Here is a 16,021-nt window from a genome sequence, read left to right on the forward strand (position 1 = left end):
ATGTTAAAGGCTTTTGCTATACAGAACAGAAGCAAGGATAAGGGAATGCACCAGGAATTAAAAAGAAACAACAGACATAGTAGCATGTCAAGGCTGTCTGGGCTTTCTCTTTTTTTTGGACACACACACAAACACACACACACACACACACACACACACGCACACACACGCACACACACGCACACACACACACACACACGCATGCACACACACGCACGCACACGCACGCACACGCACACACACAGCTCCAGACACCGGTCTTATTTAATAGATCTTGGCACCAAATTGGCATTATCAGTGTGTAAGCAGCTAAAGTGTCCGTGTGCCAGAAACAGCTAAAGGGCTTTGTCCACCATGCCATAAGCAAAGCTGATTTAAAACACGAGGAAAAAGCCAAACAAGCAGCATTCGATTAAGACAATAAATGTGTGTGGTGGACTGTGTAAAGTGACAATCAAGCATTAGTGTACTGACGACTATTGCTAAAAACAGATTCTCTCTGTCAAAAACAAGGAACCATCCTCCCATGGATAAATCCCAGACACAAGTGTTTGCAGCAGACAAACAGCAAGCTAATAGTGCTCTCATAGCTATCAATTATTCAATTATCTGATCTGTGTTTTATATCTTGTTTTGCGTCAGTGCACTCTCTTCAGGTGTTTCTCTTTGGTTGTTTCTTTCTCACACTTCCTCATTCTCTGTGTCAGTATCAGCTAATCTGCAATCAGCGTGAATCTGTCACTGCACAAGTCGTGATGATCTTTTTTTACAACATTGTCTCACACAAGTAACTCCTTTTTTTTTGTTTCTTTTACCAGCCCGAGCAGGAGGAAGGGAAGGAGAGTTAAAGTCGGATATATTGAGAGGAAGACAGGGAACTTTCCCCAACAGAATCAAGTCATTTCTGCTACCAACAAATGATATTCCTCTTGAACCCACTTGGGTTTATATTCTCACTCCTCTCTTGTAGCCAATAAAAAGACCTGCAAACCTCTTAACCATCACCATCAGCCCTCTACACCCCATAATTCCATCACTCTCTCCACACCTTACACACCCCCATCCACTTCTAAACATCCTCTCATTCATCTACCCTGTATCCTCTATCCACTCCCCACCCTCGTGCTGCTCTGTCGCTCGTTCCTCTGTCCTGTCATTTTACCCATAACCTTCCCTTTGCCCCTCCATTGTCCTAATTATTTTCCTCTCTACCCCCCTCCCCATCGTTCTCACCATCTCCCACCAGCTGCAGCAGGGCCAGGTCAAGAGGACGTTTCCAGCGTGAGTTTTTGTGCAGGGCGATACCGTAGCCTGTGGTGGCAAAAACCTTCCCCGAGCCTATGGTCATCACCTTGGAAAAAGGACAATGAACAGATATTTAAAAAAGAAACTGACCAAAAGAAAAGCATATGAGTTGAATCTAGTATGTGAGCAAAGGCGCCTGCGTGGTTCAGTCCTCACCTTACAACCTTCGTCCTTCCTGGCCATATAGTTCAATACTGCAGCATCATAAATAAAAGCATCCAGTTTCCTGTAAAGGGATCAAGGGAGAATTCATTCATCATTTAATCGGAGAGAGGCAGCAGAGGGATGGAGAGACCGGCTGAGACAGAGGAGGAGGTATAAAGGTGGATCTCTGCGATACACCTTGGAAGAGAGTTAGGGTGCAAGAATATGCGGCAGACAGGCACACAGAATGATAGAGAGGGCATGAAAAGTTAAATCATAACAAGAAAAAGGGATGACGCGTGGAATAGTAGAGCAGGCTTGGCTGAAAGAGTGAAAACACAAGGAGAATAAAATAAGGCAGAGATCAGGGAAAGATGTGTGAGTAAGAAGTAGCGGGAAGGTGGTGGTGGAGGACGCGGAGGGGAGGGGGAGGAGGAGGAGGATGGGATTTATACGGTGTGAAGAGCACGGTGACAGGGAGAGAGGGAAAGAAAGAGAGAGGGGGGGAAAGATTTACACACTTCAGGGGGAAAAGACATGGGATGGAGCCAGAGAGTGATGAGGATTATAAAGTTTAAATACAGACACACGGAGAAAGCACAGTGGGAAGGGAAAGAATGGACCAAAAAAGAGAAAGAGACAAGAGAGAAATGGTAGGATAAGAGGGCAGATGAGGCATGAGAGGAAAGGAAAGATAAGCGCTAAGGAAGAGAGAAAAAAGACAGCAGGAAAAAAGCAAGAGTTTCTCATTTTTGTGCATGTTAACACTGAGTTATAATTGTGGTGTCAAGGCAATGGGGAGGGAGAAATGATGACAGAGGCTTAGGATAAAGTAAACTGGGATTATCCAACACATGACGGGTGATAGAGATTCTACTAGAAACTGAAGAGGGAAATGCTGCTTGCACTGTGTGGGTGGGTGGGTGGAGATAGCGGTGAAGGTGGAGAGAGAAAGAGAGAGTAAAGGTGAGAGAATCTGTGCAGGAAAGCTGGAAGTGTGACAAAGGATGTGAAATTATAGTCAGAGTTGAAAAGAATGCCACTATGTATTATGCCCTGCTAGTGAGAAAACATTAAAATAAAATGACAGAAAAGAATGGCAGCAGGTAGGACTCCACACACAACTAAATCATATAATAACCTTACATATTAGATGATTTCTCATTAAATGGGTTGATGTAAACACAGCACTGTAGGGTTTGTAGACTGAACCTTACAGTGAGATTCTACTGTCAACTTCTGTTTCCAAGGTAAACAATAAATCTTTAAAGTGGACATATGCTCATTTTCAGGTGCATACTTTCATTTTGGGTTTCCATTTGAACATGTTTACATGCTTTAATGTTTAAAAAACATTATTTTTCTCATACTGTCCGTCTGAATATACCTGTATTCACCCTCTGTCTGAAACGTTCCGTTTTAGCGCCTGTCTCTTTAAGACCCCCTCCCAAAAAAGCAGAGTCTGCTCTGATTGGTTCGGACTAGGGATGTCCGAACCAATTGAGTCGATATTGAGTTAAAAATGTAATATTGGGAATTATCGGTATCTGTTTTTTTACAACCGATGTTTGTTCTGTAGGCCTCAGCATTTCCGAGTCTGCATGAATGCAACATGGGACGTTTACAGGCGCGTGCTTGATGACGTATAACAACAACAACACACTAGACTGGTAGGTTGATCGCCTGGTGCATGAGATGTTCATGGTTTGGAAGTATTTCGAAGTGTCAACTACTGACAGTAAATTTGCGATTTGCAACGACTGCAAGGCGTCGGTTATGAGAGGAGGAAACAAGGCGTCTTCCTTTAATACATCAAATTTGATCACACACCTCAAGAAGAATCATGCGGAGTTATACGCTACATTTGTGCAGAAAAGTGAAGAAGCAACAGCCGACATCGAGAAAAAACTTTTTCTATCGTTCAGGATGCCGGTGTTGTGCCGTATTCAGCACCCCTGCCGTGAAATGCACCCCTCGCGTTGTAGGTGATATTCTGGATCAGAAGGCTGTTGTTTCGACCTATAGCAGTAGCTTATATACAGGTAACCCACAACGGTCAGAACATTGGTTACTTACTGTCTTTAAACTATTTTAAAGAGTTTAAAATCACAAACTTGGATAATAGAGAACACAAAACAACACTTTTTGTATGTTCTGTGGAAATATACTGTAGCCATAATTACAAAATGAATTAAATGGATCTTTTGAGCAAGTTGAATGTATTTGACTCAGTGTTTCCTAAATATAATCCCAGCTTTTCTTGCAATTCATAGTGTAGGACCTCATGAGGAAGTGCTGTTTAAGGAGTTTTTGTGTCTGGTTGTCTGCTCAGAGTCACAGGAAGACAACGGTAGATAAGACATTTTTATATTTGTTTCAATAGGAGATAAAATGTGTTTTACAACCTCAAACCCTCCTAGGGTAATAAAAAACCCAGAACTCCAGGATGAAGGACCCCTTTTAACCTAAATCAACTTCAAATCTGACCACAATTTGAACCGGAGGAACAGTCTGTTGGGAGACAGAGGGACTTTGAACTTTGTGTAGAAGTTTGGAAAACAGTTAAAGTTCGATGTTTCATCACAACTGGCTGTTCAAAGACATTCTTGCAAGTGTGTAACAGTATATGCATTATTTGTATCTTGTTGTGATTATGTTTATGTGGTTTCAGAAGTGCAAAGTCTCTATCTAATTCCTGAAATATTTTGTGTTTTAATAATAGGCCCGTCACTCAGTATCTGTATCTGTTTAAACTGTCTGCCTAAAGATTTTGGTAAAATTGGATATCAGAAAGCTTAATAATGGAAAATCAACCAAAGGTGGTTTAATTTTCCCTTTGAACTCCGGCATAGAAAGCAGCTGATTCGCTCAGAGCCAAATGGTTGGGTTAGACCCCCCCCCCCCCTTTTCGTTCAACTGTGAGATAAAGGAACAGACAGGTGTCCTTTGCTCTCTCTCACTCTGCAACTTTATTCTGCACCTCTGCACCTCTTCCACCTCTGCCCCCCCCCCCCCCCCTCTGTTACTTCACCTCCTGCACTTATCTCTTCTCCCCTCTTCGTTCCCTTTGTTCTTTTGTCTAACTTTGTTAACCCAAAGTTAGCAAGAGACGTTGTTTTCTTACTTTAGTACTTTAGTAGTTTCTACGACACGTTTTTATTTTTCCTAAGTATAGTAAAACCCCTCGTGCCGTCTTTTCCCTTTTGTCTGGTCGACAAATTGCTTTAAACTCTAGTTCAGAACCGGTCAGAACATTTTTGTCAACCCAAAAACAACCTCCAGAGGCAAGCCACCTGAAGAGCCGGGACAGGAGCAGACGAGCCCGCCGATCCAACCGCGCAGCTGACCCAGTCTACAGACCCAGAACTAAGGTCCGCCAAACACCGGGACGCGGACCTACGAACCTGCATCGGTACTGTAAGACGCCAGGGCGACTGTAAAATCAACGGCAAAGTAAGGTTTGCCTTTTAATGCAACTCTTGCTTAACTGTTGGTGACAGTTAAATTCTGATCCGAGTTCTGTTGACAAGCTAATTAGAACCAGTTTCAGTCCGCCAGTAATATTATAAACCAGCCCCGTAGACCTGAATCATTCTGGTCTTAAGCTTTTTATATCCACATTTAACCCTTTTCACTTGTCTATTCAGTGTTGCACTGTCCTGTATTCTCCTTGTTAGGTAGTCAAATAAATGTTTATAACCTTACGTCATTGTGAGAGTCTTCCGTTCTTTACAGAAAGAAAGAAAGGTCACTGATAAGGCTGTGGTACGAATTAACGCGTTCGAGACGAGACTGATAAAAATTAACAATCAATTACTTTAAAGTACAAACAGGTATTAAAGCTTCACCAAAGTTTAATAAACATCCTGTCTTATTTTGGTGTGGTGCCCTACTTTGACGTAAAATAAATCCTAAATTTTAACGAGTCGAGTTAATTCATGATTAATTCAGCGACTGATATATTTTAGCCATAATAAAAGTAGGCTTACCCTCCTACAATAGGTTCAAACATGTGTGCTTTTAATTAGGTTACCTATATAAAAGCTACTCATATAGGTCGAAACAATAGCCTTCTGATCCAGAATATCACCTATAATGCAAGGGGGTGCATTTCACGGCAGGGGTGCTGAATATTGCACAACACCTGATTCACCAAACTTGAGGAGTTCCTCGAGCCACGTTATGCCATGCCCAGCCGCAAGTATTTCTCAGACCAGTGCTTAGCCGAATTGTACAGCATTGTTTACAGTCATGTCCAGAAGCTAATTTCTGGTGCTGTATCCATTAGATCCACTACAGATATCTGGTTTTCAAGCGTTAACCAGGTTAGGATCTTGAGCTTGACTGCTTGACTGCTAATTTATTGATTGTATTATTTGCCAAGTTATGGCCAGTTACTCAGTCTGGGAAAAGAGGACTTTGTTTGTTTACTACTCTGGACTGAAGCTACGCATCTTCCTTGTTTTGATATTGTCGTAGTGTTGTTTCAGGCAAAATATTCTCTCTAAAAACACAAACAAATAAAAGGCACTTTTTTCAATAACTTATTTTGTACAGACTGTGTTTACATTTGAAAAGCCATGTTGCATTTATGTATGCATCCAGTGGGGCATCACAATAAAATTAGGCATTATGTGTTAATTCCATAATAGGTGATATGTGATGTTGTTATCTTAACAATTTTGTTGTAAAAAGACTGCATATAACGGTATTGGGTGATATCGGTATTGGAAATTAAGGGTTGGACAATATCGGAATATCGGATATCGGCAGAAAAGCCAATATCGAGCATCCCTAGTTCGGACCAGTCCAAGCCTGGTCAGTTGCGTACATGAACTGAGGGGATGAGAGGTGAAACGTCTGCCTAGACAAATAACCAAGTCCAGTTGCTTTTGACTGAAAATTGCTTTGGAGATAACGATGACCTGAACATTCACAGGCCCTCTGATTGGTTAGAGTTTCAAGGTATTCCACATATGTGCTCGCTGCGTCTCTGCACTGTCACTGCAGCTGGGGAATGATTTAACAGCACTGTAGCAGGTAGTAGTTGGTGTGTAGCCTAATTACTATTAGGCACAAAACTGTCTCTGTATCTGTTTGTTTTGTAAACCGGCATTTTGTACCTGTGGACATATGGGAGAGGCTGAAATTCACCATATAGTGGGTGGGATCCATCTTCAAATATAGATGCAGCTAGTCTCTGTAGCTGCCAAGTATATAGGGATTCTGGGTTCACCTGTGGCCCTCCAATCAGTAGCCCACTTCACAATTTGGTTCAGGGAATTCTTATTTTTTAGGGAAAGGTTGCAGAACCAAGACACCGGGCTAAAGAATATAACTGATTCAATGAAGCAGCGGAAGAAGATAGTTAGCATTTTACTGTCAATGTGAAAAGAGGACAGTTTCCTCAGACAATATAAATGCTGGTTCACCATAACCTGCTTTAAAATAAAAAATGTCATGAAAATCAGAATTTTTACAATATGGGACCTTTAAGCAAACATACCGTAGACAAGAAATCCTCGCTACGTGTTAAGAGGAATGGCAATGTGAACATCTACGCGATAAAGATTGTTTGATACAATCGCTCCAAAAGAGCTACTTAATAGAATTTGTGGTGTAATTGTGTTGTTAAATCTCAGAGAGTAGAAATGATCAGTTTAAGTTGTACATGTTTCATCAGAAGAAAACAGAAAAAAGTCTTCTTTTGACCACTGAGCAGCACCACATTTACTTGCACAATGAGGCGGCGTAAGGGAGGGGAGGAGTTAGGACAATTCCAAGGACTGAAAGGGGCCCTAAAAAAATCGAAAAATTGTTATGATTTTTTTGTCAACTTTAATGATTCACCTATCATCAATTTTGGAATATTTTCAGGAACAAAGTAGAGAAAAGAGAGGGCGACAACATGTCACCCATTTTTTTCTCAAAGACCGGTCGGTGAAGTCAGTTTGCCCTTCTTTAACTTCAAGTTTTTTGTAATTATGTATGCAGTAGTGTACTAAATATTTAGCAGACATATAAAAATATAGATAAAATGCAGTGAGTCATACTAAAGCGGTTGTCCGTGCTTTTGTCTGGTGCCAGGCCAAACCGATGCAGCTTCCAGCTCGGCAGCACTTTCTCCCCTTCCCCCTTGCCAGCCCAAATCTCACATGAATATTGAGGTGAGCACTGAGCAGAATTGTGTTAAATAACTTGTCAGTTTGACATTATATTAAAGGATTATTTTGGCAGGTTCTTCTGCTATTAGTAGCCTATTGCTGATTATAGCTATTGCTTTATGTTCTGAGGGAGTTTATTTTTTAACATTACAAAAAATGATTGGATAAACTTCCAAATGATAAGACCCAGAGGAATTATTCTCCCTACACAATCTTCATCATATTAAACTAAAACAGCATATGATATGTTCTGGATGCTGGGCAGTTTAAAGCATTAAGAGACTGGGTCTGTATTACGGTAGTAACTGTAGTCCACTGTGTGTTGATACCTAACTGCAGGTAATTTGGGTCAGTATTCTGCAGGGTAATTTGTTTTGTTTTTTTGTGCAGTTTGCAGTTTCTAATTGTTGCAAGTGAATGCAGCTACACAGGGTTTTTGACCATAAAAGAGTTGCAAGCTTCAAAGCTTTCCATTCATCACCTTATACAGCGACCAAAGGAGTTCACAATTTGAAAAAAAAAAAATATTAAAGAGTTGTTTTGGTTGGTAGCAGGAAATACATTAAATCGACTATTTTCCATGAAGATTTTTGTTTTGGTTGCAATTATTAGGGGGAAAAAGCATGGTCGATAAGACAGAATAGCAGGGCAATCTTGTTATGTAACTTTTGAAATGTGTTAATGGATCAATACTGAATAATTTGTGATGTGAGCATCTTGGTTGTTGTTGTTGTCTTGTAAACTTAGACGGGATATAGATTTTATGTCTCAAACAAACAACTATATAGTTTTCTATTGCTTGAAATGCATGGACAATTTTAACAACTTGCTTAATCTAACAAAGTATAATTTACAAAGCATGCTTGAATGGAAACTCAGCTAATGGAAAATAAAAAAGCAAGATGTGGAGAAAGATCAGCAGAACACATGGAAATGTGAGGGAATGACCAAGCTCATGTTAAAGTGGACAGACCCGGTCTTGAGGTTTAGTATGGCGTCCTCCACTCCTCTCTGGTTGTATTTGCCCATGTACTGGTGCATGTCTGGGTAGTTGGAGCGGATGTTTTTTTCTGTGCTCCCGTTGGGCACCGTGCCAAACTTCAGAGGTGGGTACTGCTCTTCGGGATGCTGAAACTAGCGGAGCAAAGGGAGGCAAGGGAGGGAGACGGAAGGGGCATGAGACACACCAGGCTGTGCACCAATCTGTCCGACCTATTTCTGTCCACTTTCCAGACTAACTTACAAGACTCCGTGCGCAGCCGTATCTTTAGCAGAGAGCAGCCTGTGTACTTAAAGTAGCATTTATAACTGTCTTTTAAGTATTCAAGAACGGTGGTAATTGAGTTACGTTAAATGAGATTTTACTCATTTCTAAATTCCTGTGCTTTAATCAATTTAACATTCAAATGTAAAGGATTTGGCTCACTCTAAGACTTTAATTCTCCTTCTGCTTTCCCTACTTAATCAGTATTCAAGCAAGGAGGTACCTTTTTGTCCGAAAGGCCTGACACTGTGTCAATGTACTCCTCCTGGATCATGAAGGCAGCCAGGTTAGCAGTGTAGGAGGCCAGAAAGATGACAGCGAAGAAGGCCCAGATCAGCACCATGATCTTGCTGGTGGTTCCTCTGGGGTTCTCCACTGGCACGGAGTTGTTGAAGACAATAGCCCACAAAAGCCATACAGACTTTCCTATGGTAAAGGTTGACCCTCCAGCCTCTGGATGAAGAGGGAAAAAGAGAGAGAGAGGGAGAGAGAGAGAGAGAGAGCGAGAGAGAGAGAGAGAGAGAGAGAGAGAGAGAGAGAGAGAGAGAGAGAGAGAGAGAGAGAGAGAGAGAAAGAGAGCGTAATGAGTGCTTTTAACTTTTTATAGACAGAAATCCAGCCTGTACACGGCACAATAGTGTATTCAGTAGCACCCGACTGCAGATGAAGCAGCCGTTTCAAATTAAACTTCCCTGAATGATCTGTAAAGTGGGTTTACTGTATGAAAATACCTAGCAGGCTTTTTGACACCAAAGCTCATATGGCTGGTGACTTTACGTTTTGAGGATGGCAGCTTTCAATTCAGCAGCTACGTGATCTCACAAATGATTAAACGGCATGGTGCAAATCAGCATTCAAAGGGCTAAAAACACTCCTTCCTTTATACAACAGGAGTAAAGGAGGAATGAAGGAGAGAGATGGGGTCGGATAAGAGGGATATATGGGAAGATGACAGAAAGGTCAAATAATGTAGAGCACAGCAAACATGCAGTAAAAGAGGCGAGTCGGGTTGGGTATTGGACCGAGGCATCAGGCATACTGAATATCACAGGGGTACAAACTATGCTGATGAATAATGAATGGCTGCTTCAATATCAAGCATATCAAGAATACTTCGATGCAGTTCAACATACTGTAGGTAGAATTTTCTCTTTGCCACACTCACAGTTAAGGACGGAGGGCAGCATTTTCTGACAACTGACCAGTGTAGGGACTAGGGTTACTTTTAAATTTGACTCCAGATAACTGAATACATGCTCTAAGATGTAATTTGTAACGTATTCCATTACATTACTCAAATGAATTAACCTATTCTAATAATGTTGGATTACTTTTGGAATACTTCAAAGTTGCCTTACTGAGCTCATTTGGCTGGGTCCTATAAATCCAGAAACACATTCCTGACAGTGTTCTGGCATCTGCGTCTCCTCTGCCATTATTGTATGGCAGGTGCACTGTGCGCACAAAATATTGCACTTTAAAAGAAGAAAATGTTTGAGGGAAATGTGAGCCTCATATGAATTTGAGAGCAAAGAAAACAAAGACAATCTAGAAGGTCATGTCCTATCTTGCAATGTCAACGAAAGTGAAAAATAATTTGTGTGTCCGCCCTGTGATTTCATTCCTCTTTAAAATTGAATGGGTTGTTTTTTTACCCATGCTACAACCTAACACCAAATTCCCTGAAAACTGGACAATACGTTTTTTTGTAATCCTGCTGACAAAAAAAAACAAAAAAACAACCAAAAACATTACCTCCTCGGCGGAGAAGTAATCCCTTCAAGTGACTTATTTTTAAAGACAGTAACTGTATTTAGAATAACGCCAATTTAAACTGTAACTATAACAGAATACAGTCAATCATATTTTGCATTTTAAATATGAAAACCTAGTAATACTTGTATTACATTACTCCCCCACCCTGAAACTGACCAATACGACAAAAAAACAAATTCAATAGAACCAAAAAGTTCATTTTACAGGCTAAAGAAAAAATTCAGCTGAGATACTCACTCTTGCCATTTTGGAGACTGCGGTTGTAGCCCACAGGGCTGAAGAATTCAAAAATAAAGACGGTCACAGCCACCACGGTCAGGCACATGACGAACATCATCACCCACACCGCTGGACTGTAGGGCTCTTTGAAAAATCAAAAGAAGATTTAAATGCACACAAAACAACCATATGCATTATTATTATATTATTATTATTATTATTATTATTATTATTATTATTATTATTATTATTATCAATAAAAGGGCCAAGAAAGTTTCATAAACCTGGCATATTATATACAGTAAATACAAGGCTATACAGAGATGAGCCTTGTATGCAGCTAAAATAGCAACCATTGTAGAAAACATATTCTCCAGAAGTCCATAAACACTGTTTATCTTTTAACAATCATCTCAATGCAGTCTATAGGCCAATAACTGTTCTCCCGCTGGAGCCTTGAGTCTGCTGACAGAGTGAAACTACAAGTTGAGAAGACACAAGCCGCTAAACAAAAAAAAGTAACGGCTAATCTAGATGTAAGGACCAGCAGCCAAAGACTGAGGCTCTTTATGCAAACTCAACACTTTGTAATTAGATTAGATTCTGTACATCGGCTCGACGCCTCACATAAACACAGCCTCTTACCTAAGAAAGCGGAGGGTGATACAGTTCCGTTGCTACGGGAGACCATGACACTGATCCCCGTCTCCACAAAAGGGACAGAGAAATCCACGACCTCTGACCTCTCCTCATTGATAGTCAGCGAGCCAATGGCCATGTCGGCTCGCTTGTATACCACCTAAAGGGGACATCAGTGGTGTGAGAGAAATCTAATTATGAATAATTCCTTTGGCAGTTACGGACAGACAAAGACAATCTTTTACGGTTCACAAAGGTTTGTTTCCAGGTGAGATAGTGGCATTTCTGCACCCTGACCCTTGTACAGCCTCAAATGTGCCTGCATGGGAAAGGCCAAGGATTCAATCTGCTACAAATACTGAACACGTGTCTCTTGTGCATCTCTTTAGCATACAAAATGAACTAGGGCCCTTCTCCTCCCAGCCACCATCTAGAAAAACCTGAAAACCGCTGTGTCTGCTGATTGTACAAGTGAAATGTTAATCTACATTAGACATGGCACATCCGCTCTTCAGAGCAAATCAGCAAAAAAAATGAAGCGAAGCGGAAAGCAAAGCACCCTCCGCTCAACTTTGCCAAGTCTTTGGATTACCTGATCAAAGAATGGCAGGCTTTGAAACATCTGATCAAAAGACAGACATTAGTTGTAGAAAACAAAATTCGCTTGGCCTTTTGCATGTGGAAATAGATTTGACAGACAGCTCTGGCCCCAGCTCAAGTCAAATGATAGAGCAAGGAGAGCGTGGTGAAACTGTTTTGGAACCCCGTGACAACTGGCGTTTGGCAAGTTCCCTCTGGGACAAAGATAGAAACAGCGGGCCGCTTCAATGAAACAGCAGCTCCCGTATCGATCTCAGTATGTGTGTGTGCATGTGTGCGCTTGTTGGTTTGTGTGTGCCTGTTGTTTTTTATTCTTTCTGCCAGCATCTCTGTGTCTTTCTTGATGGAGGATCATGGACCTCAGTGACTGTTGCCAGGAAAATATCAAGGACTAATTGCAACTAGCCAGGGGGTGTCTGACAATGTGTGTCTTTGTGGTTCATGTGTCTCTGCAGATAAACACGCTTTCTGGAAGTGTTTGCAGGGGTGTGTGTTCACCGCATATATGTTAGCAACCACGCTTGTCCATTTAATTTGCCTAACTGTGCATTTTTTACCCTCTATTATAGTGTTTATGTCTGCACATTGTGTGTGTGCATGTGCGTGTAATAAATGACATCCGTCTGATCGCTGGCAATGGTTAAGTGGCCATAGCGCTCACAGCGATTGATGTGACACAAAGCGTTTAACTGGCCACCCAGGACGGAGGGACGCGGACAGAGGAATGCTACTATGTGGCTTGTTGACTAAAAAATGCAGCACAAAATATGCAGCGGCACAAATGAAAACTCGCACACACAACCTCACACAAGCACATGTGACGTGTGACGTTGACGACATTGAGAACATATCGCTCACAAAGGCAGACAGGCAGAACCACAGACACACACACACAGACACAGATACACACACACACACAGATACACACACACACATGCACATACGAAGACTTGCCTCTCCAATCATGCCGTTCCAAACCCCATCAATTTTCTTCCCATGTTTCCCATTGGTCACTAAGTAAAGGTCATAGGTGAAGCCAACAATCTTGGCCAATCTCTTGAGGATGTCAATGCAGAAGCCCTTGCAGCACTGCTTCATGGGAGCCACACCCTCGTGGATGGCACTGTTAAAGAGTCATAGAGAAGAAAAAAATATGTAAGTGTCAAACAAAAACCCTTAAAAACGGCATCCTGATTTTGGTGTAATAGTGCCAAATGAAAGGAAAAGAAAAGGAGCAAAACCAAAGGAAATGGTCACAGAGGAGGAATCTTGTGACCCAGCACTTGGTGACAGGTTTGATCGACCAGTGTAGGATAGGTGCTGTCATCCCCTCAGAAGCTGATGAACCATAAAGCTCCACTGTGGTCATATCTGATTCCAGACCCCTGAGTCATTCCACTGATCCTCTGGAGAGCAGTCTGTTATTGATTATGGTCAGGAAGTGAAGAGACCACAGTTTGATAGGTGATTGATGTCACCTCAATTGGATGGCATTGTGAGAGCTTAGGAACTCCATTCAAAACACGGGTATAAATACAGAGGAGAGGCTACAATTCTATTTCTATTTCATTCGATTTTTCTCTGATTGTTATTTCCTTCATTAACACTTAACATATTTTAGGTTTTTGAGTGAAAGGGTCGATAACATCAAATCCTACCCAAAACTCATCATTGTCTTAAATCCAAAGGATTCAAACCTGGCATTAAGGGGCCGTCTGCAGGGTACAGAGTCCCTGATGCAGGTCCCGGATGCGGCGTCTGCCAACTCCACAATGACAAATGGCCTTTCCTCCAGCGTGACAACGCGCAGGTGCTGGGCATCATCAGGTGGTTTAAGGAATGGCCCATAGCGAGACCAGGCTGGGTAGCGAAGCCTCAGCACGCCGTTTTCCCACCAGCCTACCTGGGGAAACAGAGAAGAGAAACATTAGCGAGGTGGAGCACAGGAATCCACACATTTCAACAACAATCAGTATTTATTTTTCTTGTAATAGATATCACCCTTGTTTATAATGACAAAACAACCTCATGAACACAAGGCAAGAGTCAGAAAGACTCCAGTTAGCCTTGTCTAAAGATATTGTGTATTATATGGAAAGGTGAATGTATGCAGTGTTTTACTAAAAAATGTATTATTTGTTAATTAGTAATGCATGCAATAATTACATCTACATGTTAAAACTTCCTCTTTTGTCTGGAGGCACAGAAGGGCTGGGTTGTTATAGTCAGGACCAATATGGAAATAAATTATAAAACCTTTACTGCTTTCATCCTGTCATGCTACCATTGTTGAGTTTTAGTACATTTCTTTTTACAGTATTTGAGCCAACCCGCCCATCAATCAGACCGCTGGGGTTCACTGTTAGTAGTTTACATACTGTGTCATGTGTCAAATATCACATTTATATGGGATTGTTCCTCATGTAGAAATAGTCCATGACATTAATTAATAACAAAATAACACTTTATCAATAACATTCTGAATTAAACATTGTTTTTTCCTGGAGCTGATGATGAAAGTAGCAAACAAGTGAGCCATGTTGCCTCCTTCTCGTCTCTGTTGAGAGTTGCACTCATGCAGAACCGACCGGGTAGCGGCCGTCACTTTTCCCAATCACAAAATGAGAGCCCTGTCATGCTTGTACTTTTATGCCACACCACACGTGTTGATTACGTTACTGTTGACAAATCAAGTACGTGAATGGGCTGTTGCTAGGCGGACTTGACTGGAGCAGAGAAGCAGTGCCGGGGGGAAAAGAACAGGCAAAGAACGGGGCTATGGAGCGGGGCAGCGAGGTCACAGTGGACGATGAGCATATGATTTTCAGAGGGGCATCAAGGCCGTCCTACCCTGGTTTAAACTAATGTTGTATTTATGCATCCAGATTGGTGTTTTGGTAATTAAATGCCAGAACAGGTAAAGAACAGAGAAGAAATTATGTTCATACTGTATATGGACTTTAAGTGGAGTGTTTTATATTGTGATTTAATAATAGTTATTTAATTGTTGGCATCATTGCCTACAACCACTTTCATTGTCACTCTTACTGCAATTAGCCTGCCTAAACACCGTATCTATCACATATTATAAAATGAAATGTAAGAAAGCTACAGAATAAAGCTATATAAAAAGAGCAGTGTTTACTGTTAAGGAGACACTTTAAATTAAATTTCAAATCATTGTACACTAAATAGAATTTATAAGCGGCTTTTGTTTTATAATGATAACAATACCACAATAACAATACCATAACACAGTCACACAGAGAGACAGTGTTAACACCTATTCAACATTATACAGTCTCATACATGTAAAAAATGCAATAAACATTGTATTAGGCTTCATTTTGTCCTCCAGTGTATGACACAGACAGGGAGGAAATAAATTGCGCTGTCTCACAAACTGTGGCCACAAAATGACTACTAAGATGAATGAACATCTCCCTGACAGTCTCAATAAAAACTGGATATAAGCTTCATAAAGGCTGTATTTACTGCAGAACGATGGCACTGGTTTGAATTATATCGTACAGGTGTGATTGTGCCCACTCGCTCTTTTCTTTTAGAACACCAGGCCTTAAATATTCATTGTTATGTGGGTTGGGAGCAATTACCTGAAATGATAGGGTTACATTGGTTATCCAGCTTTGTTTGTTCTAGTCATTTACTTTAGTGTCAAATCAGACATTGCCATATAATTACACAGAACGGCTTTGAGTAGGATGAAAGTAAGTAACGCAGTAGGGTGGCAGGCAGAAATCCACATTTCTAACCTCTAGGCCTTTTAATAGCCGGACAACATCAGCCTAAAAAGAACAAGGTTTCTGGGGGCAACGACTAATAGTTTGGGCTTTCCGGTGCAGCCATCGGATATCCGGGCCAAGACTTCCTCTTCCGAGCGGCAGTCATT

General features: G+C 41.3%; 1 protein-coding gene across 1 annotated transcript in view; it reads right to left on the bottom strand.

Annotated features, from left to right (window-relative positions):
* Nucleotides 1-16,021, bottom strand: part of grin2db (glutamate receptor, ionotropic, N-methyl D-aspartate 2D, b) — a gene marked incomplete at its 5' end in the record, with an annotated part of 36,918 nt that overhangs the window by 8,455 nt on the left and 12,442 nt on the right. The window contains 8 exons of the mRNA XM_083917975.1: nucleotides 1,234-1,351; nucleotides 1,462-1,531; nucleotides 8,587-8,747; nucleotides 9,101-9,330; nucleotides 10,891-11,016; nucleotides 11,518-11,671; nucleotides 13,066-13,234; nucleotides 13,809-14,014. Coding sequence (XP_083774101.1) covers nucleotides 1,234-1,351; nucleotides 1,462-1,531; nucleotides 8,587-8,747; nucleotides 9,101-9,330; nucleotides 10,891-11,016; nucleotides 11,518-11,671; nucleotides 13,066-13,234; nucleotides 13,809-14,014 — 1,234 coding nt within the window. The remainder of the gene's footprint in view (nucleotides 1-1,233; nucleotides 1,352-1,461; nucleotides 1,532-8,586; nucleotides 8,748-9,100; nucleotides 9,331-10,890; nucleotides 11,017-11,517; nucleotides 11,672-13,065; nucleotides 13,235-13,808; nucleotides 14,015-16,021) is intronic.

The sequence above is a fragment of the Echiichthys vipera genome, assembly GCF_963691815.1.
Source record: "Echiichthys vipera genome assembly, chromosome: 8".
Taxonomy (NCBI): domain Eukaryota; kingdom Metazoa; phylum Chordata; class Actinopteri; order Perciformes; family Trachinidae; genus Echiichthys; species Echiichthys vipera.